General features: G+C 35.2%; 1 protein-coding gene across 9 annotated transcripts in view; it reads left to right on the top strand.

Annotated features, from left to right (window-relative positions):
* Positions 1-17,752, top strand: part of PPP1R12A (protein phosphatase 1 regulatory subunit 12A) — a 161,588-nt gene that overhangs the window by 66,883 nt on the left and 76,953 nt on the right. For all 9 annotated transcript variants that reach the window (XR_005795409.1, XM_040491344.1, XM_040491348.1 and 6 more), the window contains exons 3-4: positions 8,369-8,487; positions 17,237-17,396. Coding sequence is in view for 8 of the 9 variants with exons in the window: in XM_040491344.1 (XP_040347278.1) it covers positions 8,369-8,487; positions 17,237-17,396 (279 nt within the window). In the remaining variant the exon portion in view is untranslated. The remainder of the gene's footprint in view (positions 1-8,368; positions 8,488-17,236; positions 17,397-17,752) is intronic.

Below are 17,752 nucleotides of genomic sequence, written 5' to 3' on the forward strand. Positions count from 1 at the left end.
AAAATAAATAAACATTAAAAACAAAATTACAGACAGGATAAAACAAAGCACTCCACACAAGGACATCTTCTATACAAACCTCTGAAAACTAAAGAAAAAAGTCTTGATAGCATTGAGAAAGAAACGATACTATAAGGAGGGAAACTTGAATGACAACAGATTTCTCATCAGAAACCATGGATGTGGAATAACATTTGTCAAGTCCTGAATGAAGAGCTGCTGTTTTTAAGAAAACTTTTCATACCCAAATATATAAATCAATTAATCGCAAACATACAGAAACTCATTGGTAATAATACCATAATAGTAAGGGACTTCAACACCCACTTACTGCAATGGATAGATCATCTAAACAGAATATCAACAAAGAAACAATGGCTTTGAATGACACACTGGACTGGATGGACTTAACAGATATATTCAGAACATTTCATCCTAAAGCAGAATACACACTCTTCTCAAGTGCACATGGAAATTCCCTGGAATATATCACATACTGGGTCACAAATCAGCCCTCGACAGTTAAAAAAGATCAAGATCATACCATGCATATTTTCAGACCACAATGTTGTGAGACTCGAAGTCAATTAGGAGAAAAAATTAGGAAAGACAATGAATACTTGCAGATTAAAGAACATCCTACTGAAAAATGAATGGACTAACAAAGAGGAAATTAAGTACATGGAAGCCAATGAGAATGGTAGCACGACAGCCTAAAAGCTCTGGGATGCAGCAAAGGCAGTCATAAGAGGGAAATATATAGCAATACAGGCCTTCCTTAAGAAGGAAGAAAAGTCTCAGATGCACAACCTAACCTTACACCTTAACGAGCTGGAAAAAGAACAGCAAATAAAACCCCAAACCAGTAGAAGATGGGAAATAATAAAGATTAGAGCAGAAATCAGTGCTTGACCACACACACACACACACACACACACACACACACACACACACACACTAGAACAGATCAGTGAAACCCGTGGCTGGTTCTTTGAATGAATCAACAAAATTGATAAACCTGTTATATGTAGGGGATGAATCACTGGATTCTACTCCCAAAATCATTATTGCACATCTATGCTAAGTAACTTGGATGTAAATTAAAAAATAAAATAAATGGAAATTGTATTAAATGTGAAATGCTTAGTCTTCCAAGGATTAGTGTAGAGCTATATCTAAACCAAACTCTGTAAATATTATTGACAGTTCAAAATTTAAAATTCTTAATTTTGTAAAATGCTTAGTACTTTCATAGTATGTGAATGTGTGATAGATATTTCCATTTTCAGGATGCTGGCAGGAAATTTAATTTTTGAGAAATGATTGTAAAATAAGGAAAAGAAGTATTTAGATAAGGGGATCTGCTGAATCATACATATAGAAGAAATATTAAGTCAAAAATGTGAGCTAATGGTTGATGAAGCTTCTCTTTCACATGGAGTCATGCTGGCCAGATTGTACCAAAAAGGCACACTCCAGCCAAAGTCCAGCTCTGAATTGGCCTATTTCATGTTTGTATTTTAACATTTGTCTTTTATCCCTTAATGTTGGTTTCCACTTGTGCAATATACACTGAGGTCATCTCTTCAACATCCCACCTCCTGACATTGTCATCAGTCATGTAGTTTAAGGAATTAACCTGGGCAACTGAGGCAGGACCTGATAAATCTAACTCAAGAAAATCTGATCCTTCTTGCCTATAATTAGTCTAGGAACCAATGCTTAACTAGTCAGCATATGGCGTTCCTTTAGAAATAGGCTGGTTTAGGAATAGGCACATAACTGTGCATCTAGGCCAATGAGACATGCCAATAAGATTCCTTGGAGGCTTCTGGGAAATGTTTTCTCATTCTTAAGTGAGAGTCGTTAGAAAAATAAAAAAGGCATTTTTTATTTTTAGACAAAGAAGCACATAGCTCTAGTTGTTACTATCATCCTATAACCATGAGGAAATCACCTTGGGATAGAACTAATACTATCCTGGGTACTTGATGACATTGTTGAAATGAGTTTAAACCAAACCCGAAGTTCAGTCTACCTCTGAACTTCCAGTCGTGTGAACCAATAAGGTTCCTAACTATTTAAGCCAAAAAAGAAGAAAAAAAGAAAAAAAAAAAACTTCTTAGAAGTCCCAAGTCAGAACTGTTCTTTGGATTCTTACCACTATTTTCAACTATTTTTCATTGTGGTATAGAACTACAAGAATGAAATAGCAAAAGTGCATTCCCACTGAAAACACTTAAGGCTATTTATACTTATTTTAGGATTTTTGTTGCTCAGAGACTTCCAAAAGAAATAGCATTTATTTCTGAAGTTAATAGTGTGATGTTCTACTTACTAATCTTTGAAAAGTTCAGGTAGTTCATAATTTCTGTGTCATTAGATAGCTTGAGTAACTCCTTTTGAAAAGACTTTTCAGGAAACAACTACTCCAGTCATATCCTTCCAACCTCCTGATTAAAAAAAATTTTTTTTTATTGTAGTAAAAACACATAAATAATAATAAATGGTAGATTTACCATTTTAATTTAACCATTTTGAATGGTTACAGTTCAGTAGTGTCAAATATATTCACATTGTTGTGCAACAGCTCTTTAGAATTTTTTTATCTTGTAATACTGAAGTTCTGCACACTAAACACTTATTTCCCCTTGTCTTGACTGCCAGCCCTTGTAACCAACTTTCTATTTTGTTTCTGTGATTTTGACACTTTTAAAAGGACACTATTTGTCCTTTTGTGACTCTCTTATATTGCTTAGCACAGTGATCTTGCGGTTTATCTGTGTGATAGAATTTCCTTCCTTTTTAAGCCTGAACTAACTCTCTCCTTTTTAAAGATTCATGTATTGAATACATGAAAAGTTGATGTATAAGTTATAATGACCTTTTCATACTCGTTTTCCTACAGTGAATAAAGTCAATATACATTAAATTTGGACAGTACATATTCAGCTCTTGCTGATGGAGTTACTTCCTCCTTGTCTCTGACCACTGTGTTCTCATTAGCTTCTAAAATTAAAGACAATTTTAATTAAAATCTCAAAATTTTCAAGTGAACTATTTCCCTTTCTCTCAATCTCTTCTATGGGTGGTTTTTGGCAAAACTCATAAACCAAGACAATTAATAGACACTGTCAACATTTATCTCCCAAATTCAGTTAACATTGAATAATTTTAACCTGAATAGAATCCTGCAAATTTATCTAATGTACCATATTCAAGTTAGAACCAATAACTTGATTAACAACTTTACACCTTTTGTCAGATTTTTAAATTAGGACATGTACGAATAATTTTGTCAAACTCCATTTGGATCATGTCTTGATTTTGAGGTCTATTAATTTATCTGTCCAAGATTATCTGTTAACTTGGGGTATCAGTTGTGTGTCCAGCTCCTGATTTAGGCTCAGGTCATGATCCCAGGGTGATGGGATTGAACCCCGAATCAAAGCTCTGTGCTAAGTATGGAGCCTGCTTTAGATTCTCTCCCTTTCCCTCCCTCCCTCCCTCTCTCTCTCTTTCTCATTTTCTCTCTCATTTTCTCTCTCCCCACCTTCCCACCCTCCCTCCCTCACTCCTCCCACCCCCCTCCGTTCCTCCTCTCTTCTCCCCCACTTATACTCTCTCTCAAAAAAAAAATTATTGACTCAGTTGCTAGATTATGAATCTCAATAAACCTGGCAGTTTAACATTTTTCACTTCAACCATTTATAAAGAATTTCATCATTTATAGACATCTCCTATGTTGCACTCCTTTGTATTGCTTGAGGAAATCATTAAACATTGTTAAGGCAATAAAACCTTGCTCTTTTTAAAAAAAATTTTTTTTTTTTTTTTTTTCGTTCTAAAGCATTCAAAAAAACTAGGTTGAGAAACAGCCCAGTTTTCTGATTTTCAGTTTGGGACTTCTGTGTGAAATATTTGCTCTTTTTTTAGCAAGAAATGTTAAAGTAAATATATATTTTCCTAATTAGCAGTCACATGAACTGCTTATAGTACTCCAGCTTTTTTTTTTTTTTCTCCTGAAGGAAATATAGCCATCTGTTTTCAGTATCTCCAGGGCCCCTCAAATTCAATTTCTGGTATTCCAGATAACCTGTACTATTTTCACTTTATCTTAAACATTGCTTTCTAAATGTGATGATTTTTCATGATGGAATAAAAGATAGAGTTTTAATTTTATTTTTAGTAATTCATTTAAACTTCACACAGCCCTGTAGTATGTCTTGTCTTCAAATGTTTTAAGTTAGTGAGTGTCACACTCAGCTGTCAGGAGGCAGAGTTGGGAGCCTATCTGCAAGTCTTCAGAATTTAAATATTTATGTTTGTTTTTTTCCACATAACCAATCTTTGAATGGCTTTTTGAGATTATTCACGGTAGGTAAGAATTAACGCTATGGGATCTTATTTATTTTTTGTGTATCTTTTTTAAAATTTATATCTGCAAATGACAGTGCTAGAGTACAGGAGATTTTTGTGAATTGTATGAATACATATACATACACCTAATCTTTTGGCTCAGGGATTGCTCCAGGCTCTCAGTTTCCTGCCAGTAGTTATGGAACTTTACTCTTGTTAGTGTCTCTTAACATCCTTCCTGTTTATATAAATTTGGGGTTGTCTGTATTTGGCTTTGACCTGATACTTCCTTGGGACTCTGCTTCCCCTGTAGCTCCCTCTGCTGCAAGCACTGCAGCTACTCTGCGGTGCTCCTTTATTCTCATTCTTTATGTCCTGTGAGTGATTTCTCCCTAAGCAAAACAGAGTGGTTTTATATAAATCTGCCTGATTGTTTGGTTGATATTTTGCCTGGCAGATTAATTACATATTTTCGTGGCGCATATAGCATAGTTTATTACACCACTTGTATCTTTTTTTCTCTTTTGCTCCAGATTCGTTTACTTTTTTGTAGTATATATTATTTAGTTTTTAGTACATTTTTTTAAAACTCTGAAACCTAAAAAGTTGCATCAATTCAAGTATGACTTTTTTTGTAGAAGTCCCATGAAGATCATAAAAATTGAAACATTACCTTGTAGAGGGAGAAATGTTTACAATGTATTATTAAGTGTAAAATCATCAGGCTACAAAATGGTATGGTAGCTACTTTTGTGCTCTGATACACATATAAAAAATAAACTTTCTGCAGAAAACTTGGATAACAAAAAATCCTTACCCCCCCAAAAAAATAACCTGCTAATAAAAATCCCTCCTAATTACCACTTAGAGATAATCATTGTTAATTTTATAGTATATATTCTTTCATTTTTCTCTATGTGTGTCTGTAAAAATTACATCTCTACATAGATCGATGTAATAAGATGATAAAAGCCCTCTTAAAGCAAAAGTTTGACAGACCTGACTTTACATAACCTTTAAACTTAGTAATATACAAAATACTGTAAGAAAAATTTTCTTAAATGCAGGGACAATATGGAAGAAATATTTGTAACATATCAATCGAATGCAAGAAGTAACTTAGTTTTTTGTATATCATTGATTAGCATCACCATCTATCACATCATACTAGTCAAGACCTTCAATTTATCCTAGATACCTTCCTCACACTCCCTTCTCATTTCCAACTGATCTCTCAGTATCTCCTGGGCATCTCTGGATTTACCCATTTCTTCCATTAAATTCAAGCTTCCAATATAATTCTTTTGTACTAACTGTGGTAGCTCCTTAACTGATCTGCCTACTTTGATACTAAATTCTGTTCATTTTTCGTATTGCACAAAGTGATCTTTTTGAAACACATTCCTTATCATAGACTATCTTAGAAAAATAGACACTCATTGACTCTGTGTGTGTGTGTGTGTGTGTGTGTGTGTGTGTGTGTTTGAGAAGTACATAGAGATTGATATATTCTTTCAGAAAAATGAACCAGGCCGTTGTAGACCATACATACTTACTGTCAAGGGTTATTTGGTGCCTTTCATTCTCTCTTAACCTGGAACACACTTTCCTTCCGTACACCTACATATTCTTCAGAGAATCCTTTCCTGACCTCACTGAATCAGATTATCCTATTATTTACTCTTAGACACCACAAAATTCTCTGTTATCAGACTTACCAAAATTTTACAGTAATCTAACTCTTTGAATAATCTCTTTTACTGGACTGTAAGCTCTTTGAAGAAAAGGCCTGTTTTTGTTTACGATTGTATTCTTGGCATGTAACATAGTACCAAGCACCTACTAGACACCTGTCTTAGCTTTGGGTAGGATAACAAAATACCGTAGATTAGGTAGCGTAAACAACAGACCTTTGTTTCTCATAGTTCTAGAGACTCCGGGGTTCAAGGGTAAGGTGCTGGGCAATTCTGTGTCTGGTGTGAGAGTCCTTTCCCTGCCTTGCACATGGCTGCCATTTTGCTGTGTTCTTTATGGCAGAGAAACAGTGAGCTGTAGTCCCTTATTCTTCTGTAAGAACTGTAATCCCATCATGGGTGCACCACCCTCATTATTTCATCTAAGCCTAATTATTTACCAAAAGTCCCACCCCGCTAATACCATCACATTGGAGGTGAGGATTTCAACATGAAATTTGGGGGGATATAAACATTCAGTCTATAAAAGCACCCCATAAGTATTTGTTGAATTAATGAACACATTAGAAATACAAGCAAAAGATGTAAATAAATTCACAAAAGGAGAAAATACAAGTGCCAGTAAACATATCCGAATATTTTCAACCTCATGTGTGATCAGGAAATAGTTTGGTCCCCATCATGTTGGGAAAATTTTTAAAGATTGATAGTGTTAAGTGTATATTCAAGAACATGTCCATTAGGAGGACAGCATGAAAGAAAAGTATGATTCAGCCATACTGCGGAATATTTTTCAGCTATTATAATACATTGGGTTCCTGTGCACTGAAAATAATCTCATTAGGGGGTGCCTGGGTGGCGCAGTCGGTTAAGCGTTCGACTTCAGCCAGGTCACGATCTCGCGGTCCATGAGTTCGAGCCCCGCGTCAGGCTCTGGGCTGATGGCTCGGAGCCTGGAGCCTGTTTCCGATTCTGTGTCTCCCTCTCTGTCTGCCCCTCCCCCGTTCATGCTCTGTCTCTCTCTGTCCCAAAAATAAATAAACGTTGAAAAAAAAATTTATAAAAAAAAAATAATAATCTCATTAGTTTTTGTCTTACAAAAAGAACCTCAAAAGTGACTCTGTATATATGTTTACATACACACATATAAACTCATAGTAAACTTACTGGAAAAAATATAGATAATGTTTATCTCTGGTGAGGGGAACATAATAGTAGAAGGGTAGAAGGAGAAATCTAAAGTTACGAGTTCTTTTTTTCCTGTTTTTAAAACTGGATTTTTTTTGTTTCACTATTTTTACAATGAGAATATTTTTATAGTCATGAAAATATATATATGAGTAAGAGTTAAGGTGGTTAGGGATATAGAGAAAAAAAACCCATTCTTTATATATAGAAAAGTAAAATCAGGAATGCCAAACAAGCATAGTTTAGTCTGGCATTATGAGCAGTTCCATATTGTTGGAACTTAACGTGTGGTAGAGTATGGAAGAGAAATGAATCTGAAAAAGAAGACAAAACCAGATCATTGAGGGTCATGTATGTTTTCTCTTAGTATGGTACAACTAAGCCACGATCTTTTAAATAGGAAATTGACCCTAGTCATTTTAAATAGGTGACTCTGGGTGATGTATAGATGACACAGTGGAAGAGATTCCTAACCTTTTTATATCTGGATCCCTTTTGTCAGATTTGATGACGCCTGTGGTTACTTTTCTCAAGATTGTATTTTGGATGTATAAAGTAAAATACAAAGTGCATCGAAAACCACTTATATTGGATTTCATTTATCAAAATATTAGAAAAACACATTTATGGTATAGTTATATATATGCTTGGTTAGTAACACATTAAACAGAGACCGATACTTTAATTTCAAAACTGTGCTGAGCATAAACAATATTTTAAGATGTATGCATCAGTTCAGTGGCCTTCTGATGGTCTGTCAACCCCAGGTTAAGAACTGTGGGATATGGCATGAGACTGGGAAAATGGAGATCATTAGGAAAGCAGTCGATATGGAGATCATGAAAAATCTTAGTGGAGGTCATCTGAACTGATCTTATGAAAGACTTTCTAATTATCATTAAATGTTAACATTTTTGTATTAGTAAAGCAATAATGTACATTATATAAATATTAGGAAATACAAATTTAAAACAGGAAAACATGTTCTATGGTACTTTTTTAAAACTTAGTATATCTACTATCCTTGGTTTTTATTGTTGCTCTTACATAGGAATTTTCCTCATTGGTTATGCATTTGGTCTTAATGATACCATCATTGCTTAACTGTCTTCTCTTTGATTTTACAGATTTTTGATTGGTCAGGGAGCACATGTAGGAGCTGTCAACAGTGAAGGAGATACACCATTAGATATTGCTGAGGAGGAGGCAATGGAAGAGCTACTTCAAAATGAAGTTAATCGGCAAGGTAATATAAAAGCAACCTAAATGGAAGAAATGTTTAAAACTGTTTTAGGAAGAATATGGTACTTGACTTTTTCAATAAAATAATTTTTGATATTGAAGGAGAAATCATAGTTTTAGTAGGAAAAAAATCACCTTCCATAACAATATATGTAGTATGAGTCTATTTGAAAAAATAAATGATTCTCAACTGTACATCTTTTTAATACTGTTAAAATTGAAAAAAATATCATAAGGTGTAGGATCACACATAAAATTTTATGGTAATAAAAACTTGGGAGAGAAAATAGGTAAAGAGGGTAGGGAAATGCACAGGGTGAGGAGATACATTGCAAATGTAAATAGAGCGGTCAAGAAGTCCTCACTGATGAGTGGGTATTTAGGCTAAGATCTGAATAGGTAAGGGAATGAATCATGTGAGTCTGGGAAAGAACATTCCAGATAGGAAGCAGCAAATGTAAGGAGGGGAGGGTGTATGGTATATTTAGAGAAAGAACAAGTAAGCTAGTATGATTGAAGCAAGCAGCACAAGGAAGAGGCTGGAAGATGATGTCACAGAGGTAACTGTGAACCATATCACATAAAGCTTTGTGGGCCATTGGAAGGACTTTGGCTTTTAGTCTGAGTGAAGTAGGGAGCCTGTGAGGAATTGAGGTAAAGGAGTGACATGATCTGACCTACTTTAGAAAGGATCTCTGTGACTGTTGTGTTGAGAATAGATTATAGGAGAGTAAGGGCAGAAGTAGGTGGTTATGATCAGACTTATTTTAGAAAGGATCTCTGTGGCTTTTGTGTTGAGAATAGATTGTAGGAAAGTAAGGGCTGAAGTAGATGGTAGTGAACAAAGTGAAGAGAAGAGGTTAGATTTTAGATGTATTTTGAAGGTTTGGCTAAGAGGATTATTGAGTGATTAAGGGGTCTGGTATGCAAGAAAGAAGGGGTAAATGAGATGTGAATATTGTGGGGGAAGTAGGGTTTGTGGGAAAAGTTTAGGGATTCATTTTCAGATTTGCCAAGTTTGTTTTGCTGATATTTAAGCAGTTGAATATGTGAACAGAGAGAGATAGGCTAAAAATATAAATTTAGTAGGAGACATCAGTTTATAGATGAAGAATGATTGTTTATGGGTAAAGTTTTGTTTAGGAATAATGAGTGTTTTAAACTGATGATGGTAATAGTTTTACAACTCTGCAAATATACTAAAAACCACTGAATGGTGTCCTGTAAATGGTGTATGAATTGTATCTTGAGATATAATATATAATATGTATATTTTATATGCATATATAATATCTTTATATATAATCTAGCAAATCCTTTTTTTTTCTTTTGAGAGAGAGAGCATGAGAGTTAGCAGGGGTGGGGCAGAGAGAGAGGGAGAGAGAATCCTAAGCAGGCTCCACCTCCAGCAGGGAGCCTGACGTAGGGCTTGATCTCACAACTGTGAGAATCATGACCTGAGCCGAAACCAAGAGTGGGACACTTAAGCAGTTGAGCCACCCAAGTGCCCTGTAGCAGTTCTCTTTTTTTTTTTTGGGGGGGGGGGGGTAATATAGTCAAAAAGTTAAAAGGAAGGTTTCAAAAGATATTTGTGCACCCATTTTTATAACAGTCTTATTCAAATAACCAAAAGATGGAGGTAAACCAGGTGTCTTTCGGTGGGTAAGTGAATAAACAAAATGTGATTATGAACATACAGTGGACTATTATTCACTAAAAAGGAAATTCTGATACATACTGTAGTATGGATGAACCTTGAGGACATTATGATAAGCAGAAAAAAGCCAGTCACAAAAAGACAAATACTGTATGATTTCACTTACGTGAGGTACTTCAAGAGTCAGACTAATAGAAACAGTGAGTGGAATGATGGCTGTTACAAGGTGGGAATGGGGGTGGTTGTTTAATGGGTGTATCATTTCAGTTTTGCAAGCTGAAAAGAGTTCTAGAGATGGGTTGCACAAAAATGTAAATGTACTTAACACTACTGAACTGCATACTTAAAATTGTTTATTAAGATGGTAAATTTTATGTGTATTTTACCACAATTAAAAATTAATATGTATGGGGCACCTGGGTGGCTCAGTTGGTTAAGCTTCCACCTCTGGAATTTGGCTCAGGTCATGATCATCTGGTTCATGTGCAGAAGTTTGAAGTGCAGAACCTGTTTGGAATTCCTCCCTCTCCCCCTCTCTCCCTGCCCCTCCTCTGCTTGTACTGCCCCCCTCTCTCTCCAAATAAAATAAATAAATTTTAAAAAATTAGTGTGTACTGCTAAATAAAATTAGTGTGATTTCCACCAAAATCCATTGTTTAGGCAGTGGTTAAATGAGTATTAGCAAAAAAAGAACTCTTTTTTAACACCTTACTTTAAGGTGTTAAAAGTATGGGATATTGGTTTAGAAGGTTGGCTCGTGCTGAAGTGTCATTCATCATGAAATAGAAGCAAAGGAGTAGAAGCTAAGTTAGTCTCTGATAAACAGATTTTTATTCCTTGGGATTAGGAAAATTCGTAACTACTAAATGTTTAAAAAAATCTTAAGACACTGAAGCTGAGAGGGTATTTAAGTGCCTAAATATACTTGAGGCATTTTAACAAGCAGTTGAAGATCCCCTGGAGCCCAGGAGAAACAGGGCACACATTAGATAAGTAATTATAAACTGGAACTTGGATAAGAACACAGAAGAGCTTTTAACAGGCATGTTCTATTCTAGGCAGTGTTCTGGAATAATGGGATATTCAGGACTTGAGGAAGTTGGACAAATAGAGACAAGCATCACAACCTATAAAGAATACTACCTTATCAGCCCACCTGGCTGTGATGAATGCCTAGTTAGATAGCTCACCATTTCCTGTTAAACAGTAGTTAAATCTTTTTATACTAATATTAGTTAGTAATTATTATGAACTAGGAAAGGCATGGAGATGTACTGAAAACTTCTTGCCTTTGGTTTCCTTATATATGAAGGAAGCTGCTTGCAAAGACTAATTTTAATTACGGTGATTTCAGTGTTGATTAATGTGCCAGCAAATGTTCTGAGTGCTGGGTATTAAAAAATAACAGGGGCACCTGGGTGGCTCAGTTGGTTAAGCGTCCCGACTTCGGCTCAGGTCATGATCTCATGGTTTGTGAGTTCGAGCCCACTAACAGCTCAGAGCCTGGCGTCTGCTTCAGATTCTGTGTCTCTCTATGAACCTGCCCTGCTCCTGCTCTGTCTCAAAAAATAATAAATGTTAAAAAAATAATAATTAAAATAAGAAACAGCAACAAATAAAGAAACAAGACAGTCTTTACTCTTAAGAATTTCACAGGATAGCAGAAGTGTCAGATATATAAACAGCTTCAAAATGTAGTGTGCTGTGTGCTAAAATATAGATAGGGACAAAATGTGGGAGAACAGAAAAGTCTATGAGTAACTACTTGCAGTAGTCAGTAAAGGTTTCAGATTGATGACATTTGAGAATGAGTTTGCTTAGCAGAGAAAGGAGTTGGTGGACAGAAAAGGCATGTCAGGCAGGCGTATCAACATGTGCAAAAGAAAAGGAATTGGAGATATAGCATATGCAGAGAACACATGAGAATTGGAGTGGAGATAGAAAGTCAGAATGGAGTAGATGAGTAGTAGATGAGACCTGAAAAGATTGGGCTGTAGCCAGATGGTGAAGGACATCCATTTTATAGGCATTAGATGCATCCAAGATCTCCAAGAAGGAAATGAGCCTGATTAGATTTGGTTGTTAGTAGTACAGCTGATGGCACTTTGGAGGCTGATTTAGAATGGGAAATACATGGTGGCTTATCTTCCTTGAAGAAGGCTCTTAAATTGGTTCTGCTGAAAGATGATAAGGACAAAGCAGTTACATTTAAGATAGAAAAGAGCAGGGCTGTCTTGATATTAAGGTAAAATTAAAACAGTTTGATGAAGAATTGAATGTGGAGATAAAGGAAGAATTGAGGCTACTTGTTTGCCTCCTGAAGTTTTTAGTTTAAGACTTAGTGATAGTTAGGGGCACCTGGGTGGCTCAGTCAGTTAAGCGTTTGACTCTTGCTTTCAGCTCAGGTCATGATCTCGCAGTTCGTGAATTCAAGCCCCGCATTGGGCTCTGTGCTGACAGCACAGAGCCTGCTTGTGATTTTCTCTCCCTCCCCTGTTCACCTGCCTTCTCTCTGTCTCTCTCTCAAAATAAATAAACTTTAAAAAGACACCCCCCCTTAAAAAAAAAAAAGAATTAATGATGGCTAAACTCATATGGGAAAATGTGGGACAAAGCAGGAACAGATTTAGAGAGTATGTGAGTTTGGGGATATATTGAGTTTGTGGCAGCAAAAGGACATCCAGATTACATTGTTTGGTACGTTTTTGGAACTCAGGAGATACCAGGATGGAAAAATGTAAATCTGGGAGAATAATAGATGAGATGACCCTGGAACTGAACAGTGAAAAGCTAACGCTAATATGTCTGATTATGTATGCCAGGAATTGAGCAATGGGCTTGATTTCATTTCATCTGCACAATTCTCAGAGATTACTACTACTATTACCCCCATTTTACAGATGACAAATTGAGGCTCAGTGATTTGCCAAAGATCATATGGGTGGGAAGTAAGTACTGTAGTTTAGTCCCAAATAGTGTGACAGGTATCTTTAGCCCACACTCTGCATCACTAGCATACTGCATTTTATGAAGAGTGTCTCCTAGAAGATACTTCATGATGTTCATTTTATTCATGTAATGGGAATACATGAATTTCTATAGCATAACTTTATTTCAGAGAAACAAAATGAAGGGATAGCTCTAATAATAGATTTTAATAATTTTAAAAAGAGCACCTTAAATATACCTCTTGTATTGATAAGATTACTCAAATTGTTTATCCTGCTATGTTTTTATTTCATATTTTAAATTTTCTAATTCTTCCAGCTCTAATTCCTCATATAATATATTTGATCAGTAACTAGTCATCCTTAAGGAAATTGCCTTTGACACTAGAAATGATTTGTGGTGCCCCACTGGCACAGTCAGAGCATGCAATTCCTGATCTCGAAGGTTGAACAATAGTTTAAAGTATTTCTGGTTTATATTTTAATGCAATTGTCTGTATTTAGCTTGGGACACAAGTCAGTCTTGTGTCTCTTAGCTGTGACCAAACTCCAGTTTATTCTTATTTTGTCTTACCAAGAGATTTGGCTACGTTTCAGTCTTACATTTACTGGTTTTCAATACTAGTGACAGATGTTAATCTCATCACTTTATTATATTATATCCAATTTAGTTTTGATACATATTGTTTTCATTGTTCAAAAATCTTGCATTTATAGTAGGTGGGCTAAGGACCAGGTAAATGCATTATAGGATTTTCTTTCTGTTAGACCATAAAGCAAGGAAAGAGAGCAGAATCATAGGCATTTAGAGCTGCTAGTGATAGCTGCTAGCGAAGCACCTGGGTGCTTACTTCTGATTTAAGCATTTCACATATATTAATTAAATCCTCACAACAACCTTGTAGGATAGGTGCTTTCATTACCTCTTTTTTACAATTCAACTGAATATTAGCATAGATTTAAGTGTCTTGCCCCAAATAATAGAGCTAGTAAGTCACAGATAAGGGATTGAAACCCAGCAGTCTAGGTTCAATATCCGTGTTCTTAACTCATTCTACTAATATTCAAAGAAGTTATGGCTTTTTCAAGGTCACTAGCTACTTAAAACAATGCAACTGGAAAACAAGTAATATGTACTATAATAAGGGCTTCTTTTTTTCCTTCTTTCTAAATTTTAATGAACTAAAGCAGGGTCTATATCAGTAGTATTTAAAAAAAAATTTTAATATGACAGAAGAGTTTTTCTCTCTAACTAGATTTTCTTAAGCATAAGAAATTTCCCTTCACACATACTTTAATTTTAAACTTGAGTTGTTTTGTTTTTACATAATATTCATATAAGAGCATGATTTGGAAGCAGAAAAAAGGTAATTGCTTTGCAAGTAGCTAAGGATAGCATGAAATTAGATAAATTGAGAAAGATATTTTTTAATTTCAAGTTCAGAGGAAATTTAGAATAGTAAAAGATAATATAAATGTTCAAGATGGCAAAGACAAAAATGATAAAGATAATATAAGAGGTTCATGTTTTAAAAGATATAGTAAAAGAATAAAGCATGAGGAAAATCATTTAGTAAAAAGGTTATATTTAGGGGCAGCTGGGTGGCTCAGTTAGTTAAGCAGCTGACTCTTGATTTCAGCTCAGGTCATGATCTCATAGTTCCTGGGTTCAAGCCCCACATCAGGCTCTGTGCTGACAGTGTGGAGCCTGCTTGTGATTCTCTCCCTCTGTCTGTCTCTGTCTCTGTCTCTCTCTCTCTCAAAATAAATAAATAAACTTTTTAAAAAGTTTATATTTAATGTATTACAATTACAACTTTATAATTTTTTTCTGAATAACAGTAGAAGGCATCTTAAATAAGATGGTTACAGGTCAGTAATAGTAGTAAAGTGTGGGATATAGGACATGGAGTAAGATGGTGATGAACTAAGATACCATCAAGAAGACAGTCTGAGATGGCAACTCCAAGTCTGAACTAATTGGTAAAGTGGTAAAGGGCTGGGTAAGTAGTGGTACTTGGTATAGTAAATATAAGACAGGGAGCAAGCAGACTGGCTAGGGAAATTGAGTTAAGATTTTAGCATGAAGTTTCAGATACCTATGGCATATAATTTTATTATAGTATTTGCCCATCTTGACTCTTTCTGTTCTCCAAGCACAGATAATCCAACTGACAGCTTGATATCTCCAATTAGATGTCTGTTAGGGCATCTTAAACTTCACATTTCTTATATTTAAAATTTAGTTTTTCCAGTTGCTCAGGTGGAAAACCTTTGATTCATACTTGACTTTTGTTTCCTACATCCACACTAACAACAAATTGTGTTGGTGTACCTTGAAGAATCCAGAATCTAACCCCTTTACTAACCTTCACTGCTACCACCCTGGTTTAAACTCTGTCATCTCTTGACGGAATTGTTGCAGTATCCTCCAATTTGATACCTCAGTTTCTTCTCTTAACTTTTCAGCTTAAGTGATCCTCTAAAATTAAGTCAGATTATATCATTCTGCTCTTTGTTCTCATTACTTTGTAGACATCCTGGCCTTCTAAACAGAAGAATGTTCCAATCAGGCTTCTGTGTCGAGCCTACTAGGACTTCCCTCAGTCTGGAATGTCGCCCAAAATATATAGTGTACCTATCACTCTATTTTTGGTGTAATGTCACCTTATCAAAGAGACTGTTCTTTACCAAACCTTATAAAATAACAGCTTTTTCTCATGACCCTCTGGCCCTTTACTGTGCTTTATTTTTCTTCACATATGTATATCTCCTTCAATATAATGAGTTCACTTCTATCCCCAGTAAATCTTATAAAAGCACCTGACATCTAGTAGGCAATCAGTGCATTTTGAATGGGTGGGTGATTGGATAAATGGATCAATGAAAGAAAAAAGTCCTGACTAGACAGTTGGATACATGGATATGAATTACAGGAGAGTTCTTAGCTAAGGAGGTGTGTGGGTGTGGGGTGTGTGTGAGATTGTTTTTACTCATTTATTCATTATTTAGTTAGTATACATTTACTGACCCCTTTTAATTTGTGTTAGGTCCTCATCTAGACAGTGAGAATACAAAATTTAAAAAAATAGTATTTTTACCTTTAATAAGTTCATAGACTTCTGGAGCAAGACATACTATAAACACATTGTGGTATGTGCTGTTTATTAGCCGGCAGTTGAAGCTATGAGACAACATGAGATAATTTAGGAATTTCAAGATTATCTTTTCTATTTTTTTGGTCAGGATTTTTTTTAAAGCTAAGAAAGAAGTAGAGTGTCCTATTCCTTTTTGAATTCTTCCCATCTCAACCTAACTTCATGCTTAATAAATGCTTTTAAATGAATGAACATCTATATAACTTAGTAAAATTATAATGCTGATACTAATAGTGAAAATGAACTGTGCTGGAAAAGGAAAGAGTTTTATAAAGAATCTGTTTCAAAGTTTGGTAAATTTTAGATAAAAACAGGACCACCAAGTTGAAGTGTTCAATCAACATTTGTACCTAGTAGGGTAGAGTTTAGAGAACTGGCCAAAGCAGATAGATCAGAATTTAAGGCTTAATTATGTATGGGTTTTTTCTTAATTTCTTAAAACTAAAGGATGAATATACCTAAGGAAATATTCAATTTTTTTTTTAAAAAAGGATTTGTTGGTAAAAGGAAAGCCAAAATAATATTTGTGGGGTAAAAAGTAAATAATCAGTAGAGAAGGCTAATAAAATATCTACAGCTTTCCCACATTTCTTTTTTTTTTTTTTTTTAATTTTTTTTTTCAACGTTTATTTATTTTTGGGACAGAGAGAGACAGAGCATGAACGGGGGAGGGGCAGAGAGAGAGAGGGAGACACAGAATCGGAAACAGGCTCCAGGCTCCGAGCCATCAGCCCAGAGCCCGACGCGGGGCTCGAACTCACGGACCGCGAGATCGTGACCTGGCTGAAGTCAGACGCTTAACCGACTGCGCCACCCAGGCGCCCCACCACATTTCTTTAACTAGCTTGTTAATTAGCAGCCTATTTTTGAAAAAATATACTTTAACTTTTAATTTTTATTTAAAACGATATGTTTTGGGTAATTTTATTTCCCACAAAGGAAGAACATTTTCTATAAAGAAAAAAATAAAAGCAATTTTTATTTTATCAGGGGTTGATATAGAAGCAGCACGAAAGGAAGAAGAACGGATAATGCTTAGAGATGCAAGACAATGGCTAAATAGTGGTCAAATAAATGATGTCCGGCATGCAAAATCTGGAGGCACAGCACTTCACGTTGCAGCTGCGAAAGGCTATACAGAAGTTTTAAAGTAAGTATTGTTTTTCACAGTCCTATTTCTACTTTATTTTCCTTATTTCATTGTTCCTTTTCTTAAGATACTTGCAGACATTATTTTGAAACAGTTTATAAAAGTTATTTAATGTCTATTTACATGAAAAAGAGAAAACTACCTTGAACATTATTGCTTTGTTTCTAAAGCCCTTTCTTTTCTCTTGAATTTTGATTTTTCTACTGTTTTTTTCTTTGGTTGTAATTTCCCAATAAGTTAAAGCATCAGGCAACCATTATGTGTTAACTTCTGGGCTGATAAATTACTACAGAGTCATTTTGAGGTTCCCAGAGTGGCTAACTCTGGTTACTGAGACTAAGAACAGTGTTACGTTA

This window comes from Herpailurus yagouaroundi, unplaced genomic scaffold (genome assembly GCF_014898765.1).
Source record: "Herpailurus yagouaroundi ecotype Mexico unplaced genomic scaffold, PumYag 182, whole genome shotgun sequence".
In the NCBI taxonomy this organism is placed as follows: domain Eukaryota; kingdom Metazoa; phylum Chordata; class Mammalia; order Carnivora; family Felidae; genus Herpailurus; species Herpailurus yagouaroundi.